Consider the following 19,055-nt stretch of genomic DNA (forward strand, 5'->3'; position numbering starts at 1 on the left):
GGTGTTGGCCTTTTCTATTAATGACAATTCTGAAAAACCTTCCACGTCAATCTGGCTCAAAAGGTCGCCATTTTTCCTTTTTGAGCCGCTCAGACGCTTTACTTCGTCCCACCATTTCTTTGGGGCTTCTTGTCTTAAATTCTGAATTCTCACTTCATAATATTTAGCTCTGCATGCCTTTCTTTCCCGGTTAACCAGATTTCGGAAGAACTTGAATTGGGCAGAGTCGCCGCCATATGATTTGAACGCTTTTTGTCTTTTCAGTATCATTGACTTCAGCTTATGGTCAATCCAAGGAGCGTCCGCACTACAGGTGCGAATTTCTTTCTCAGGCATCAGAATATCAAGCCCTGTATGTACAGCAGTGTGGAAAATCTCCCACTTTTCCTGGCAACTATCCGTAGGAGCGAACAATAAAGGCCAATCAATAGAGGTTAGATATCTCCCCAAGGCAGCCTTGTTACTCTCACGTAAGTCACGCCTTTTAACAACGTGCTTTCTGTTTACATCACGTTTACCATCTTTTGGCGACACAACAACAGCGTTGTGATCCGACAACCCGAATGGAGGGTAGGCTTGTGGCGGATTATAGTATTCTTGCATGTTAGTGAGCACCAAGTCTAATATGGCATCCTTCCGGGTCTGAACTTGAACTATTTGCTGGAGACGAAAGTGATTCAGCAAGCCCTTAATATCCAAGCGGTTAAAATCCCCTGTGACGACCAATCCACAGTTGGGATATCGCGTCTCCGCTAGGACGAGGGACTGGAACAAATGCTCCCGGATAGATGTCCCATCGGCCTGGGGGGGTGATAGATCACTGCCGCGATTATGCAGGAAAACCCCCGGGGGAGGCGGTTTGGTCTTAGATGGAGCCACAATGTCTCATGATTATCACAGCACCTTAAATCGTTCAGTTGTTTATATTTGCACCGTTTTTCTTGAATATAGACACACACACCACCGTGTTCTAGTGTCTTCCTGTCCTCACGCACAATAGCAAACCCGGGGATGTCAACAACGGTGTCCAACACAGAGTCCTTTAGCCAGGTTTCCGTAACGAACGCAAGGTTGATATGATTACGAGTGATAAACTCGCTAACTTCATCCATTTTGGGGGCTAAAGACATGACATTCGCTAACATGATCTTAGGAACTTTGGGTGACCATTCAGTACTGGCTGCTCTGTTTTCCTTGGTGCGATCTATAACAATGCAGTTGTTTAGATTGCTACGTGGAAAGGTGTCATTTTGAATATTTAATATGTTCGCCAGTTGGTTATGTAAATGAGGTTTCCTGTGAAGGATTAAGTTCCTGGCAAAGAAACACCCATTAAAGTTCGGAAATTGCTGAATCTTGCGTGCTCCATTCCCCATGCAAATCCCAATCTGCCTTTGTTTGCGCTGTCCTGCTCTTGTCCCTCGACGTGTAGGTCTTTGCCGTGTTATTCCCAGATCAGATATGTTGCGCCATAACTCACGACCGAGCGACTTCTTCGTCGTTGAAGATAAAATGGCATTCAGTGCCGCTCTTGAATAAAATATCGCCATGTAACTAGAGGCCAATATTATAAAAATCTACTTGTGATTAAAATAGTGCTCTTTGTCGTTTCGAGGAAGTTATTTTGAAGAAAGTTCGCTTAGAATCACGGAGCAGGAAAAAACTCTATACTCTATTGGTTAAAATGTTAAGCCAATATGCTGTGAGCTGAAGGGAAGAATTAAATAACCATACTAAGAAAAACATTAAGCAAGAAAATATAGGGCAAAATAAAGATTGTTACGCGTTAAAGGGCCAAGAAAGAGGTGATTTTTGGCCAATAATTCATAACTAAAGACACTCTCGTCCATGTTGCATCATACTACACTGTTAATTTAAAACAAAGAAGGCCAAATACTGTATCTTCCCACTTCTTTCATGGCTATTTTGTTAGCACAATAAACCTTGTAGCCTGGATTGCAAGAAAATGTGAATGTCTGAAAATGGTACCTTAAGTTTATGGGCCCACAGCAGTGTTTTAGAACTTAAATCTAAGGAACTTTAGATTGTACATGTAGTTCAAGAACCAGTCAATTCTTTATAGTTTTCTCACCTGGTATTTTTTAATTTGAATCTCATGACCATCAACATCTCTTTATTGGAAAGTAAACACATTGCATACAAAAACCAGCTTTTCAATGAAGTGTGATTTTTAAAGTGAAGCATGGAGTCCCAGCCACAACTTTGGGAGAGTACTGTTCTATTAAAATAACACTGAAAACCTGACTTTTGTCCTGTTCACACTTTTAATTAAGGTTTGGTGTTACCATTCCATGAAGACAAAGATTCAACTGTCTATCTTGGAGTGCTGATGTGTTTACGACACATGATTCCAAACTTGGATTGCTCTTTCTCATTTGATCATCAAATGAAAGGTTTGCGAGGCAGCTTTGGTTCTCATTGCTCATACTCTGCAGATGGAACACTTGGTGCTGAACAGATTCAGAACAATCAGCTTTTACAGGTGCACATTTGTCTTATGCTTTTATATTCTCAGAAGTTTTGTGTAATCTACAGCGCTGATGAAGGCATGGCTTTTTTAGACAGGAGAGATTTAAAGTGGCTGTCTGTGTTTCAACTATCTTTTTGCATAATTTTAAGTACACTTTACAGCAGGATAGGGAATTGGAAACAAAGAAAAATTAGATTTAAACCCTCTCACTGCACATGGTTGTAAGCAAATATTTTTGGAATTAGTTTCAAACAAATTTGTGAAACTACAGTACAGGTAGCTCAGTCTTCCACTAGATTTTAATTTGTTATTGCTTTTATAAGGTTTATGAAGTGATCATGTACTGCACAAAGCATTCAAATCATAACGTGGTGACAGCCTCGCTCGAAACATTGCTGCAGCTTCTGCGTGCCCCACCTCCTGCTCTTCTGTCGATTCTTCTATCAGCTGAAGGAATTACACCAAGTGCCAACTCTGATGCATCAAAGCAAGGTAACTTTACAATGTCTGCTGGAGGTCCACCTGCAAGTAATGTGTAGAATACCATAAATGAAATACAGAATTCCCTTGAATAAGCACCCAGGTGCCTAAAAGGCCAAAAGCGCTTACTGGAAGTAGGGTGCTTAATCCAGAGGGGTGCTTATTATAATTTGTTCTGATTCCACCGTAGTTGAAGGTTGAGAAGTTATACAAGTTATTATTTATATTAGTAAGTGAGAGAGGAGGGGGGAGGCTTTCTTTGAGAGGGTGCTTGTTTGATTTTATGGCCTAGGGATGGGGACTTGTCTAGGGGAGGGTGCTTATTAGAATTTGGATGCTTATTTGGGAAAGTGCAGTAATTCTTGTTTAGAAGACTACCCTCTTACTTCATAACTTTCACAATATTCTGCTTATCATGTTACAGTATCATGAAGTTAACTGGTTTAAATGTGAAAATAGGAGAGAGGCAATCATTAGTTCTTAAAGGCTTGAATCTATGGAACAACTTGAAGGGTGTGAATTGGCAACCTTTAAAAACCATGTATGGTAGAATAATGTGATAGAGAAATCTACTTGCAACAAGGTCTTTAAATATGCCCTAGAAGAGAGAGAGAGTACAGTTATTGTATTGATTATAAACTTTAAGAATATTGGGAAAGAGAGAATGTGGGAGATTGTATTTAAATGAGAGAAAATTATTATTTATACATGTTTGAATGGTATTCAATGGTGCTTTTGTCTTGCCTCACCTGCCTCTCTTGCCTCACTTTCTTACTACCCAAGACTTGGAGTTTCTGGAAGAAACACCCTCTGAAGGTGACCCAACAATGAGTGAACTAGAAACAGCTTCCATTGCTGAAAGCACTGCTAGTACTGTAGATACTGGGGTTGGCAGCTCCATTGCAACTGATTTTGACACAGAGCAAACATCAGTTGATGAAATGCTGAGGTCAGCAGAGCTGGATCGCCTGCGTCTCCACGGTGGTTCTGCTGGAGACAATGATCAAACCAGAGAGGAAGCAGAAGAAGGAATTGATGTCTTTGATTCCACAATGAGTGAGGTGAAGACAGAAAATAGAAGAACTACCAGGTCTTTATCAGACCCTGGTTATGCTGCTGAAACAGATAACAATGCATCCATTGATGCAACTCAGAATGAGACTCAAGTATCACATGGAACATTTGATTATGTTGCCCACCGAGACAGTGATGGCTTGGAGTTAACCACCTCTGAGGATGATACCATTAGGACAGAGTCAGTATCAACACAGGAAGTAAGACTGCTTGTGGAGAGAAGTTTTCAGATAGATGCAGTGGCCTGCAAAGGGGTGCCTCTTGTACACTGTGTCCGCCTAATGAGCTCATTTCTTTTGTCTGGAAACCCTGGTGAGATGCTGTCAGACTCTTGTGTGCGTGTGAGTGTTAAATCATTGGCCCTTTCTTGCATCGCTCAAGCTGTTAAGCTCTACCCTGAAGCTTTCTTAGTAAGAATATTACCTGAGTTATCTGAGGATTCAGATGGTGAAGAATTTCATCAATCCAGTCCTCAGCTTGTTAGAGATATTCTTCTCTTTAGTGGACATGGAGATCCACAACTGCGAGGAAGTCTGGCCACTGTGATTGGAAATGTTGTAAGGACAGGACTGAAGAAAGGAAGGTTAGTAGATCAAAGCTGAGTACAGGAATTTATCAATTTGGTGATGGTTATCGAAAGAATTGTACAGTTTGCTGACTTGCTTAGGAGGAAGCTGGAAGTGATGATCAAAGTTGAGCAGATGCATGCACAATACATGTACATTTCACACATAATTTCCACAGTGAAGTATCTTTTAAACTGCTTTAACTTGTATCATGTTGATTAACCTTTCCTAATTTTTCATTAAATTTCAGGCTTGATTTTGACACTTGGTGCATAGACAACTGTCAAGAAATGGAGACAGGTATCAAATTGTTTGTCAATATGGTGTTTTTATAAACAATGTGTTTGCATTAAAAATTATTGTGTCTTTTCATGCCCTGGTTAACCAGCATGTAGATACAAACTTTATTTACACTTAATAAGGCTTCTTTTCTAGGAAAATTCAAAAAGGGAAAAAAAAACAAAAGCAAAAGTTACTCAAGACCCATCTAACAACTAATTGTTGATTAGTCTTCAGCTGCCTTTCTGTTGTTTGATGATTATCTGTTGTTTGATTGTCACCTTTCAAGTTCTGGCAAAGTTACTGAATAGCTTTTGTCAATAGTCAGCACATAACTCACTGGAAGTTGCTCATGTTTGGGTGGCATGTTTTTGAATTAGGTGTCATTGTTACTGTATTGCTAAATTTCTAATGAATTTTTTAAAACTTGATTGACCACTGAGTTTGAGAAAAGTTGATGTTTTTTGTTGCTTGTTGGTCAGCAGCCTGTTGATGATCTGTAACTGGTAATCATTTTTTGGAAATTTACTTGAAGAAGAGAATATACAACTGCATGCCTATAGTTTGCTGTATTTAGGAGAACTGATCTTCAACTAGAGCTAGTCTTAAGTGCCAGAGACATCCTTACCCCAATCCCTTATGTTCTGAGAGTCAGGCCCAGTTCAGATGTTTTGCTTCTACCATGTCAAACTTAAGTGCAATTAAGTTTGACTATAGCACAGTGGAAGCATGATTCTGATTCAGATGTACAGCCAATGTTGAGTGAAACTCAGCATTTACTGAAGCACCCTAAGCACATACTCTGTAAAGGAGAATTATTTTTGTGACTTCCCCAAGGTAACGCAATCCTGCCAAAACACATTAGCTTAATTTATGAATTTTGTGTGGCACAGCAGGGGTATAACACCTGAATCACTGTCATGCCAGAGTTGTGTAGCATGGCAGAGCTTGTCAAACTTAATTGCTGTGCTGAACTTAATTAAAAAGTTTGATTCAGATGGCGTGCTTTTGTCAAACTTAATTCCTAAATTAAGTTTAGCATGGCAGAAGCACAGTGTCTGAACTGGGCCTCACTGTTGCCTGGGTGATGCCAAAGGGGATTTGACTGAGGAGATGGCTGAATTCAAGCTAAACTAGGGTGTAAAAAAGTCTGTCAACTGGCTGATGATGACTTCATTTGAGTGGAGCAAGTACAAAAGTTTCACCAATCATGTTCTTCTTGTGAGAAACTCATCTTATCAAAGTTTCTTTTCAGAGCTGGATAACATGTAATTTCATTTTGATTTATCACAAGTTTACCTCTCTTACAGTTCCATTTGGACTGGAAGATCTAATCTCAGTGTTGAAGTCTATCCTTCAAGATGAGTCTCCTGTTGCTATCAGACAAGCATGTGTTTCTCTAAAGGTATAGCATATGCAAGTCAGAGAAATTCTTGTAATTCAAGTTAAACCCAATAAATTATTTGGGGTCAACCAAAGTTGATTTCTTTGCCAATAATACAAGAAGATTGAAAACAAAAGAATTAGAGTTTGTGACATGTTTGGTCCAATAACAAGAAAGCAAACATTTGTAACACCTCAACTTTTCAACTTAATGTGCTCTTAAGTTTACATTTCCTTTCTCATACCTGACTTGTTTTTCTTAGAGCTGCCTCTTTTTGCTGTGCTCTAGTAAACACTCCAAGGTTGCTTTGGACCTGTTGAACACCATTTCAACTCTAAAAGATAACTCTTATTGGCTAGTAAAGGTTTGTATAGGAAAGTTTTTACATATATAATTCAGTAACAGTGTGTTGATTTCCCAAACCACAGATACTATTTTCTCTTGAATTTTTGTTAAACTACAAGAGAGAATGTTTTCCTGAGTTATAACTTTAATTTGAATTGAAAGTGAAATATCTTCTGATGTAGTGTAAATCATATTTGTAGTGGCAGGCATATCTTTGTGCTGTGATGCACAAAATATTGAAAAATTGCTTGTATTTACCTCCATGTTTTTGGTTTTTGGTTTTTTTTTAACAGCTTTATTGGGTATGACTGATATGATACTAATTTAATTTCATAATACAATTTACAATATAAATCAAAAGTACAAGATACAACAAGAACAATCATTGACAAAGCAAAGCAGAAAAAAAGTAACTAATCATAATTTACGGAAACAGTCAAAAGCCGTGATTTTTTTGTTCTCAAAACACTGAACCTTTAAAAGAAACAAGTTTGGTTGGAGTGTCGTATAGTAACTACTTACTAACCTTAGTTGCATGAGCTGCACTGAATATTGTCCCTGTTGGGCTTGGTTAGTGAGGAGTTACTCTCACATGGATTCTCCATCTACATCCTCCATTCAAAAACAAAAAACAAAACAGAAAAAATGAATTAAAATAAAGATGAAAAAAAAATGAGGAGGTGCACATTCATGCAATATGAATTGATGTTAAACTTTCTTCACCCTGTGGAAAAAAATCTAACCATACCTTTACAAATCTAAATACAGGTTGAATTATTGGAAATACTAGGGGAAGTGGACTTCAGGTGAGATTTTACAAAGCCAATTGATTTCATATTGCATTTCTTTGAGGTGAACTAAACACTTATTGGTCAACTGCAAGAAGTGATATTAAACTGCTTCAAGTCAGTCGCATGACTGTACATAACAAGATGTATGATGTAGATGTGTTTTTACTTTCAGGCTTTTAGGTCTTCTAAAACTTAAGTTTGAACACCTCCAGGAGTCAGGGATGCATAAATTGTTTGTAAGTTTTGGTTCACAAAATGCAGAAGATAAACTTGTATTTAAGACTTTTTATACAATATTTTTCAGTGCACTAGACCCCCTATAATCCTCCACTCATCTCAATGGTTGTACTGGTTTTGTTTTGGTCATATTGGTTGTTTTGTTTTGAAGGTTATAGTCAATTTGTTCAGATCATTTCATTTTGGTCGTTCAGTCGTTTTGTTTTGGTTGTTTTGCTTATAAGGTAACATGCACTGACATGCATTGGCCTAGTGGTCAGCATTGTGTTGCATTCAAGGGCAAGTTTTTTTACTCTCAAATTGTGTCTCTCTCCCAAATGTGTGACTGACCACAATACCAAGACCACACCTGGCAAATTGCAAGTTAACCCAGTAAAGGACTAACATCTTACTTAAAAGGAGCAGAAATCATTTCAAATGCATCATGCATCTGAAAAAAGCAAGTTCTTTTCATGTCTTCCAATGCAAAACCAGCTCAAGGTCCTCTGTTTTTCAATAAGCTTAAGTGATTTCTTTTTTTTCCACTAAATAATAATTTTTTTTTTCTGTGAAATAGACTGATTTTCTTCTTTTTGTTGTTTGTTGTTTTTGATTAATAGAAAACTAATTTGCAAGAGGATTTGATTAATAATGTTATTCTACACTTGCTGGAGGATGAGGACATTCGAGTGAGACAAGCAGCTGCTAAGTGTGTTGTCAGGTATGTTGTGTTATGAGAGCAACAGGGAAAAAACTGCCTGTTGAGTTCCACATTCAGAATGCCATAAAATTAAACAGGATAACTGTGTGTATCAAAGGAAAAAATTGAAATTCTGGATGGGAAACATCCTTCTTCCACCATTTAATTATGTAACAATCCAGGCTATGTTGAGAATGCTAAACAGGTGCAGTTGGTAAAGAGGGGCAATACAAATTACCTCATAACCAGAGAGGAGAAATTTGGTATCTTAGTGGTTGGCTAGAATTTGAAATCAATCTTTTGGAGTACTGTAAGAATGGAGGGGAGCTTGTCTCTTAGGAAAAAATTCTTGTTGGGCTAGTTTCTTAGCTTACATTTGGTTAACTTAAAAATGATTAAAGCTCTTCATTTAGAATAAATTTTTTGGAATAATGATCTAAACAAATTAAGTAATATCATAACAGTGGACAGTGATAAGATCTACAGCATTAGTTCGATGAGGTGAAACCAGTGAGAAAAACTTCTGGGGATTCAGTGTAACTTTTATACTCCTACTTAATCTGATGAAAAGTAATTATTCTTATAATACTTGTTCTTCCCTGCCCAGCATAGTTCCAAGACTCTTTCACTCACTGAACAGTGACAAGCAAGCTTTAGTTGTATCTGCTGCACAGAGCCAAATCAGTGAGTCTTCGCAGGCTTTCATTTAATTTTTTTTTTTTTTACTTAAGTGACTCTACACCCTTAAATGGTATTTTTTTAGGGGTACTTTATACAGAAAGATTCATTCACTTTGCAAAAATTGCAATTTAAAATGATTTCTAGTTTTTTAAAGTTTATTCTTCTATGGTGTTAAATGTAATTGAAACTAAGAAACAACAAATCAAGCCAGCTAATTTATTTCATTTGAGATTGCAACTTTTTATCAGGGTTCTCGCAGTATTGTGACCAAAAGTCATAAACTGGTTGCCAGAAATAAAAATTAAGTTGCCAGAAACCAGAAAAGGGAAAAAGAAAACTAAAATGTACATGATGTGCAATATTACGTGATGCTGGTGTACTGAATTACAATATGGAAAAAGCTGGGTGACAGTTGGTAAACATTGCTGGATAGTTAAACCAAATTCAATATGTTAAACCAAAAATAGATAATTGTATTAATACCTGTTACACTGACATCTCTGTTATATTCCAGGCAGTCTCTTTATTCAAGAGTCTCACTGTAAGGCTTTCACCCACTCAGTTGTTGATGCTAACCTTTCAAGAATTGTGACACTTGTTGGTAACAAGCTGAATCATTCAACATCAAGAACCTGTTTGGTATACTGAATTACCAATATTATCATCATCATCATCATTATTATTAGTACTATTATCAGTATTATTATTAATGTGTATGGACTGTATTATTTTCTTTACAAGAGACTATCAAAGTGTATCAACCTGATATTTTAAATGTAATGACATGCATTTAGCTGGTGGAGAGCCCCAAAAAATTCCTCAAATATGTACCTCATACTCTTCCTATAAAAAGCTTACTCACTAGATATAACTTTGAAAGGTGTTAGTGGCCTCCCTGAAATGTTGGTGTAACTGTGATCTACTGTACTTTAAGCTTGGTTTCAAAACAAATCCAACCTTAGAATCTATGTTTAATTGTTGACAAAATAAAGAGTTTTATACTGTCCTTTCTTGCATAACTATTGATTGGATAAGGCAACAGTTTCAACCTATTGCCATGTGGCTCTCTTGGGAGTGGAAGCATAGGGATGCAATGGGGAGATTATCTTTTATTAGTTCCATAACATGAAAGTGTTTAGGTGAGTAAGTTGCTACTAACAACTTACATCAGTTTCTTCTCTCAATCTTTGTCTCAACAGCTTGGATGTATTCATGTTTTGTCATTACTGGTTGAGACGTTCCCTGTTGCAAGTTATCCTGAAGCATATGGGTGTAGTGTGTCAATTTCATGTCGAAGTCCCCTGCCCGCCCACCCTATAGGGCCATTTAGTGCACCCTCCAGACCTTCAAGTCCAAGTGCTTCTTGTGCAGGGGGAGGAGGGCCTTTGTCTATTGTGATGGGCAGTATGATGTCTTCATGGCTTGCTTATGATCTCTTTGCACATCAGCAGTTGTTGCAAGTAATTATTGTAGTCATTATTATTCACTATTAGTGCTCCAACAAGCCTCCCTCTTTAATATCAGCATCTTTGTTTGCCTTCTGTCTAAAATTATACATGTGCTCTAATTGTGTGTTTCAAACTGCCCCTGAAATGGTTAAAAAACTTCATTCCCACCCAAACACATTTGTTGAGACACTTACTGCCTCTCTTGCCCCTTTCAATGTTGGTTTGTAAGATGGCATAGACACAATTGCTATTGATAACATCATAGGGTCTCTGGAAAAGTGTGCCAACTATTTTCAATATATGTCTGGGAGTGTAGGTAACATTTCCATACAAATATAATGGATGAGTTTCTGTGATAGTTATTATTTGTTGGTTTTTTAACTGTGAAATTTATACCACATTTGGTATTCTTTAAAACTAAGCAACCTTTTTGGAGAAATAATTCTTGACTTACACTTCAGGACTTATTGTAGGTCTTACAGTGTGGCAGTTTTTAGAAGTATGCTTGTAGACCAGTTTAGACCACTCACTAGACTTAAGCACACTCATGGGTAATAGTAAAAAAAAGAGATGTTCATGGAAAATAAGCATGCTGTGTTATTTCACTTAGATTGCAGGGAACATCTTGTTTGGTGCTGGATGTAGTGGAGTTCATGTTACACTCAAGATGCACTCTGAGAGAGGACCCTCAGATGAGCCTATCAGTTCTGCTGAACATTGGAGTGTGTTTACTGATAGTACATTGGCTCCTCAGGCAGAAAAGCTTGTACTCCATATGGCCAGGTAGAGATACATTAAAACCTTATTTCAAAAATTCTCTTTGTGGGTTGTTCAGGAAAGATTACAATTAATTAAGAGCCTTGTGTGTTAGCTGTCTTGTTCAGTTGTGGATAAAACCTCTGCTAGGAGGATGGCTTTTGTGAAGTGCATTCTGGTTACAATCACAACTGTGCTTAGTGACCTTATGGTTAAGGGTCTCAGAACATTATTCACACTCTTAGGCAAAAAAAATTGGTCATAAGTTATGGAGATCAAGTGTATAACTATATTTGCATATTAATATCAGACTTAGTAACCAATCTACTCTCAGAGGCGTTGTTACAGTTTATCTAGATATCAGCTGCAGTGTGTTATATTGATATGGCAAACCATTCTCTCAACTTATTAACCAGGGCCCAGTTGTTCAAAGGCCGATTAGCGCTAACCCAGGGTTAAATTTTAATCTGCGTTTCTTTATTCCTTTACTCAAAAGCCTTTTTGGGAAAATTTTCAGTGTCCTTTTTAAAGCATCAAGTAGTCATACTCTAAACAAAAAGAATTCGACTGAATTTTCTTGTAAAGCTTTTAGATCTGAAATCGGATTTCACACTAACCCTGGGTTATCTTAACCCAGCTTTGAACAACCCGGCCCAGGAATTTTTTGGCTGCCAAAGGGAAGAATTTCTGAGATGTATAATCTTGGAAATTGGTGGGTTGAGGAGAGTTAAAATTTGATACCAGCAGGAAATATGAACTATACAACTATGTTACACTAACATCTGATTGAGAGTGGTGGATTGAGCCTCACAATTATCCTAGACTTTAGAAAACAAGGAAACTTTTAAAATGGGACTTCTAAATTTTAATTCTTGTTTATAATATGTTAGAGCTTGTCCCCTCAATTGTGTTCTTTTTCATGGATTAACAACATTTTTATTTTTAGGTTATTGAACATTTTTACCCATGTTGTTGAGCATACTACTCCAGGTGCTCATTCCTTCAAGGTATTGCTGTAAAAATAAACTTTGGAATGTAAATGGTGTCCATGTCAAATGAGTAATATTTTGAAATGTTGTATTGATAAATGTAAGTCTTGCATAACATGCCTATTATCATTAGGCCCTAATCTCTACCTCTCTATTGATGAATTAAGGCAGGTGGTATCTGACTGAGTGGTCCTTGACTCATGTATTACATCCAGTGATCCAAATGGTTGCTTTAAAAAATGGTTCAATTAAGACATGTTGTTCATTTATGTAAAGTGCAGTTTTATTGCATGGTGCAAGATTTTGAATTGGGATTTGAAATTTTTGGACAATACTCCTAATCTACCTACCTCTAGCATTCAAAACAAGAAAAGTGGTAAATGCCATACATAGAAGGTTGTGATTTTTTATCATCATGAAGAACAGCTTTTTGGTCATGAGGTGTGAATTTTGATCGTGATTTTTTGATTGTCTATGGCTGGTATAGAAAACCAACCTATTACAATGGAGTATCACACTTCATTAGGTGGCTTATGACTGTCAATCTGACAGCCTAATGAGGACTATTAGTGTAGACCTAAAGCCAAACTAGCTACATTTTAAGACAAATGAGAAGAGTTGATTACTATGAGCAATAATTTCCATAACCCTCATTCAGCATTTGGTTCCATTTTTTGTTTAATTTTGTTCCGCATCAGATTCCATTCCCAGGGCAAAACAAGGACAAGCAACAGTCGAGTGCCATTCCTGGAGTGGCTGCTCCCCACACCCCTCCTTCAGCTTCAGCTGTCTCTAGTTCTGCATCAACTGTTCCCAAAAGACTGTTGACCAAGACCAAGCGGGCTCTCTCAGAAGCTGATTTACACCAAGCCTCCTCAGATAAACCACTGTCACCCTCTAAGACCCAAGGGGGAGTGGGGCAGTCTGGTGAATCTGAGCAAAGCACTCAAAACCCCCCTCCCAAGAGCAGCATTGGAACATTTCATCATATACCTCACTATATGAAGTTATATGAGATCATCAAGGGAGCCTATGCTAACAACCAGGTAGTGGTCAAATATTTTGAATATATTTTTTTCTATTCTAATAATGCAATTTTGCTTTTATTAAGAATAAAACTTATAAGAATAAGTAACCACAGGTAAATACATGATGTGCAAGACTTTCAGCTGCAGCAAAAAAACAACAACAACAAAAGCAATGCACAAAATAGAGAAGTGACAAATCCTTGAAAATATGCATCAAATCAGTTTGTTTTTAATTTCTCTAAATGGACAGATAATATTTGCTATTTTGCTTTGTTGCCATGTAGCTTTGCAGGTTCCTGTCAATAAACCCCCTCACTCCCAAGATCTCATTAGTAATTCTCCTTGCTGTCTGTATACAATTTTTACTTAGGTAATTTAGAGAATTTGAAAGTGGATCAACTTATAATCTCCTCATGATATATTTCTTTATTCTCATACCTTACCTGGTTGATACCGTATTGATATCGTTAGGAGAAATTCTGTCTTGGTCACTCATGGGAGTCAAAGGGTTAATAGAGCTGAAAGGAACAAATGACTAAGGAACACCTTTTATGTTGTGAACGATATTTTTTGGGGTGTATTTTTAAACACAAACTTGACTTACATATTCACTTGCATAGACACATGACTCATCTTGCATAGAAAAAGCTACATTTTAGGTTGCTTACAAGACACAAATGACTAAGGAACACCTTTTATGTTGTGAACGATATTTTTTGGGGTGCATTTTTTAAATTTGAAAGAAATAGACAGCGGGAAAGAAGATGGTTTCCCTTTCATAAACAATCTGTATTAGATAATTACTTAGTTATAGGTAGAGTAGTGATCACATTTATTCATCCTACTTTGAAAATTTGGATGTTGAGGTAGATTGTATGTTATTGATACGATGCTTCAATTTTCTCCAAATGCTATACAAATCATTGCAGCCTGTTTTGTTCAACACAAGTTTGTAATTTTGAACAGGTTTCTCTGCTGGCTCCAGATCAAGACAAGTTTTGTCAGTTCCTATCAGCAACCTTACATTCTTTGTCTATACTCCTTGAAGTTACTGCATTTGCTGACATTGGAAAGGTGTGAATAACTTATATATATATATCATGGTGCAATCTTGTGTGTCTATTCAGAGATTGATAACAAGGGTAATACACGCTTTTATACATGTTTTTCAGCATGTCGAAGAAATACTTGGCTATTTGCAAGTTTGTGTGAAAGTGGAGGCTACAAAGACTTTATTGTGTGTTCAGCAGGTATTAATCAATATGCTACATCACATTTTCAGTTACATGAGTGGTCAAGTGTTTTCATCCTGGAGGTTTCGCCTCAGTAAAAGTCTACCCTTGCCAGGTCGCCTCCATCACGACGAGTTTGCCCCATCAATTATAACGAGTTCGCCAGCACCTTTTCCAGTTTGCTCCCAAATCTATAACTCGTTTCCCCTCAGAAGAACATGTTCCTTTATTCGAAGAGAGAAATAATGACGGTCTTAGTAAAGATCCTGATAATGTAAAAAAAAGAAAACCCCGGACTAGTCATAAAAGGAAAGAGTTGGGGGAGGGGGGCGAGGTGGTGATATAAGTGGGGTTGAACTTAATGTATTTCATAGCGCAAAGTCATCGATTTGGGAGTAAACTGGTAATGGGTGAACTTCCAATGGGGCGAAGCCTCCAGATACCTTGTGTAGCGTGAGTTGTTGGATTTGAAACTTGGAGGTCTCAGGTTCAAAGTCTACGCTCTGTCATTTAAGTGAATTTATTTCTTGGTCGTTTTAAGTTTGAATCCTTTGCTCTACTTGGCAAATTGTCAACTTGTTTAGCCCCTGCGTGTTTTCGTGTTAATTGTTGAGGAATACCTAATTAGCACAGGGGTGCTAAGTACAGACAGGAGCCTAATGGGCTCCTGGTACAGATGATAAATTATTACAAATAATAAAGTTATGTTATATATGTTACAGTGAATATACTATGTGTTGCAGTGCTTTGCTTTCAAGAGATCCTTCCTAACAGCATTACAGATATTGGAAATTGTCCATCACTGCTTAAAATCATTTTATTTTAAAGCTTTTGCGTGCAATGTTTGGTATCAACGCTTTGAGCCAACCAGAGCTGATCCAGAACTTGACAGTTCCTCCCTGTTTGGCTACTAGTCTCGTGACAGTACCACGACAAGCTGAGATGCTTCCCGTGGATAAAAGCTTTTACCACTTTTGCTTTGTGTATCCATTGGTGCTCGTTACGCATTCCCTCCAGAAGTTGAAACATAAGGAAGAAATAAAAGAAAAAGGAAAGGAAGCAGAAGAGTTGGGGTATGGTGCTTACTTCTGTGATTTCTTAACGTGATTCTTTTCCCATAAAAGCAAAAGACTACAAGCGGTACCTCCTTTTCAGTGAAGTCCGTCGCTCGAGAAAATAAAATCAGTGAGAAAGAATTGATGCTACGCGCCGTGGGGGGGCTCTGGAGGTGAGGCGCTCGAGTGAAGCCTATTTTTGGAGCGCCACAGTCCCAGAGTTCCCTGCGGCGCGCTAACATCAATTTTTTTTCCAATGATATTTTTGACGCGCGCGACAGACTTTGCCGAAAAGGAGGGACTGCCCGTTGTCTATAAAAGCACTAGTTTGTTCATCAGTAGGGCTGCGTTTTAACCTTTTTGTCTCAGAACGGAATACGAAAGCCAATCATCTGATGTGTTGACGCTAAATTTATAAGTTGGTTGGTCGTGTAGATTTTCTTTACATGACCGAATAAAGTACCCTTGATGATAAGTTTTCTCAATCCTCTGTAACTGTTCACTGGACAGAGTCTAAAGATTTTCAGGAATATTTGAGTAAACACCACTTTGAGAGGCAAAGAGTTACCAATGTTTTATAACAACTGTTAACATCTTTATCGTTCGCGTCTCGATGTTACCGCCATCATTTTTACTTTTACTGTTATCGTTGATGTTGTTATGTTAGTTATTGGTAGTAACTTTTTTTAACGCAGCCTTGAAATTTTTTTTTACTATGTTGATTTTGTCTTTTATGAATCATTGTTCATTTTTCCTCAGAGGAATTGGTGTTTTCATTAAAAAGCTCCGAAATAAGGCTGCCTCGTCTATTCGGCCACCTGTAAAACTGGACAAGGTATGAGAGGCTGCGTTACCCGTTCATTATCTCCTCTAATAGATAGTCTCGACTTTTTGCCATTCCAGGTTTACAATGTTCTTACAATAGACTGAAAGTTTTTCCCTGACTAGAAACCCTCTCCTAGTTGCTGAGAAAGTAGGTTATGTCGCCCCTCGGCCATGTCGCTTAAGTCACTTCGTTCCCAAGCTGAGTGGTCTCGCCCTCAATTGCAGTCACATCGCTCCCAAGAACGATTAACGTGCATTGAGTTTGAGTTAGGCCAACCATTTATACCCCTTAGTTCTTTTAGGTCAAACAATGACATAAGGAGTCTAATTTTTGGGGTGATGTAATTACACTTAGGGGCGAGGTCACACAGCTAGAGGGGAGACTTTGCATTGGGCGACTTGGTAAGGGGCAAAGTGATCTGTTTCCGCAGAGGAAACTTAATTTAGGGATTTTAGTTAATAACGTAATGAGATGACAAGTTTGAAAAATGTCCTTTATAAATCTTTTGATCTTTTTTTCTAGCAATCACCCATCCATTCATACATCCGCTGGTTTGAACCGCTCGTAATCCGTGCCTTGAAGGAATACACAATGTCCAGTAAAGTGATCTTGCAGCAGCAAGTCCTAAGCCTCTTAGCTCAGCTCATAAAACTTAGAGTGAATTATTCTCTACTGGACGCTGATCAGGTGAGAGCCCCGAACAAAATTTTTTACTACACAAGAAGATTAAAGCGATTTCTATAGGATTATGTTTTCACTTGTTGTCAAGTGCTTTATCCAAGGTGACATTTCTTGCTAAATGCATGAGCTACGAAAATGTGTCAGAAGACTTTGCTGCAGTTGAATTTTTTTCTTATTCCATCTCGATTTCCTGCTTAACTCCACTGGAGCACTTTTCGATAGTAAGCAGCTTTGGGAATTTCTGTATTAAGGTTTCGGGAATAAATGGGTGCGATTTTGTTTACGCAGGTATTCATCAGCTTTGTTCAGAAACAATTTGAATACATTGATGCAGGCCAAATAAAGTGAGTTTTTTGTTTATATAAAACATACAGCAGCATTGACTCTAAAACTGTTACGGATAACTGATCCAAAAAACATTTAACACAGGTCGTTTGTTTCTGAAGAAGCGTTTTCAAATTGAGAGTCGTCAAACCAAAACCAAAGTAATCTGGAATCTTTTTAACCCTTAAACTCCCGCGATCTGATCATTAATTCTCCCCGCCAGCTTTAACACACTCCCTTGTTAAACAGTTATAAGAATTTGGTTTTAGATCAAGGTAACAACTGCGTGATAAGTTTGAGAATTCTCATCACCTGTTTGCTGGATAGTGTGTGGATATCACAGGAAGAAGTTACCTGTGAAACACTTCCTGGAGTGAAAAGGTTAAACACTCGATTGAAAAGTATTTAAGAAAGATTGTCATGCTCTGCATTATCGTTTTAACCCTTTGACACACGGGTGTGATCAATATATAAATTCTCCTTACAGTGTTAATATACTAATAAGTAGACAAGTCATGAGAATTAGGAAAATTGACAAAAAGATTATATCTTAATGTAATAAAAAATTATAAAGAATGACGCAGAGACTGAGAAATGTATGATTAACAGCGTGGTGAACTGATTGGCTTTCAGTGATGTCGAATTTGTTCTTTGCTTTTTCATAATCAAACCTATTGATTTCAATACTCTGTTCTGAATTTCTTAACAGATCCTGCGACACTTTCCTTCCACACATCTTCCAGTTTCTTGTGTTACTGTCCTATGAGTGCTTTCAACCAAAGTTTAATCAAGCGAAAGCAATTGTGGGAATGCCAAGAATTATCCAGCTTTGTGATGGTATCATGGCGGGAGGACAGCCAGCCCAAACTCACGGTACGCACCACCCCAGTGCTTATGCTCTTCTTACAATATTACGCCAGTAAAAAGTGGTTCTTATTTTGTTTTGGTCGGTTTACTATTCTTCAGTGAGTTGTTGCCGCTATATTTTACTGACCTGCACAGAAGTTTATAGGGGGCCAATTATTTACTTACGTCACACTGTTTCAACAGAAATAATTGACTTACATTGTTATCAGGAACATAATGAGATCCTGTCTAGCCTGATTTTACCCTAGACATACGTTGCTTGAGAACCATTTCAGCTTGTTGGCGAAAATCTTGTGTTGTTATTTTCGGGATCTTACTTTTCGTGATAATTTTTTTTTCAGCCATTCCAGCTTTACAACCAATAATCCATGACTTGTTTGTACTGAGAACTGCTAGTGGTAGTGAAATCGGAGGAGATCTGGAAACCCAAAGAGAAGTTGTCGTCTCAATGCTGCTTCGTTTGGTGCACTATCCCGAGGTAGGATGGAATGTCAGTTGGTTGGTGAGACGATCAGATAGTAAGAATTTAGATCAGGCATTTGGTTGGTTAGTTTGTAGATAATTAAGCCAATTTCTGTCTTTCCGCTGCCCATTCAGTGATTCAGACCACTGCTTAGTTACTGTGACGTTCTGGAGGTCAATTAGTTGGCCAGCCAATCAGTTGGTCAATATTTCACTCAGTCAATCAGCCAATAGGTCAGTCAGCAAATCAGCTGATAGGTTGGTCAGTCAGTCAATCAGCCAATAGGTCAGTCAGTCAATCGGTCAGTAAGTCAGTCAGTCAGTCAGTTAGTCAGTCAATCATTCAGTTAGTCAGTCAGTCTGTCAATCAGTCAGTCGGT

At 37.9% G+C, this 19,055-nt stretch overlaps 1 protein-coding gene across 1 annotated transcript in view; it reads left to right on the forward strand.

Moving 5' to 3' along the window:
- Positions 1-19,055, forward strand: part of LOC131784051 (huntingtin) — a 50,150-nt gene that overhangs the window by 6,633 nt on the left and 24,462 nt on the right. The window contains exons 9-31 of the mRNA XM_066167498.1: positions 2,295-2,503; positions 2,815-2,983; positions 3,755-4,628; positions 4,862-4,911; positions 6,201-6,295; positions 6,537-6,638; positions 7,388-7,425; positions 7,583-7,646; positions 8,247-8,347; positions 8,934-9,010; positions 9,522-9,646; positions 10,207-10,467; positions 11,066-11,238; positions 12,158-12,218; positions 12,899-13,246; positions 14,195-14,302; positions 14,401-14,478; positions 15,289-15,533; positions 16,275-16,350; positions 16,864-17,028; positions 17,311-17,366; positions 18,056-18,219; positions 18,555-18,691. Of these exons, the coding sequence (XP_066023595.1) occupies positions 2,295-2,503; positions 2,815-2,983; positions 3,755-4,628; positions 4,862-4,911; positions 6,201-6,295; positions 6,537-6,638; positions 7,388-7,425; positions 7,583-7,646; positions 8,247-8,347; positions 8,934-9,010; positions 9,522-9,646; positions 10,207-10,467; positions 11,066-11,238; positions 12,158-12,218; positions 12,899-13,246; positions 14,195-14,302; positions 14,401-14,478; positions 15,289-15,533; positions 16,275-16,350; positions 16,864-17,028; positions 17,311-17,366; positions 18,056-18,219; positions 18,555-18,691 (3,776 nt within the window). The remainder of the gene's footprint in view (positions 1-2,294; positions 2,504-2,814; positions 2,984-3,754; positions 4,629-4,861; positions 4,912-6,200; positions 6,296-6,536; positions 6,639-7,387; positions 7,426-7,582; positions 7,647-8,246; positions 8,348-8,933; positions 9,011-9,521; positions 9,647-10,206; positions 10,468-11,065; positions 11,239-12,157; positions 12,219-12,898; positions 13,247-14,194; positions 14,303-14,400; positions 14,479-15,288; positions 15,534-16,274; positions 16,351-16,863; positions 17,029-17,310; positions 17,367-18,055; positions 18,220-18,554; positions 18,692-19,055) is intronic.

The sequence above is a fragment of the Pocillopora verrucosa genome, chromosome 1 (genome assembly GCF_036669915.1).
Source record: "Pocillopora verrucosa isolate sample1 chromosome 1, ASM3666991v2, whole genome shotgun sequence".
Taxonomy (NCBI): Eukaryota; Metazoa; Cnidaria; class Anthozoa; order Scleractinia; family Pocilloporidae; genus Pocillopora; species Pocillopora verrucosa.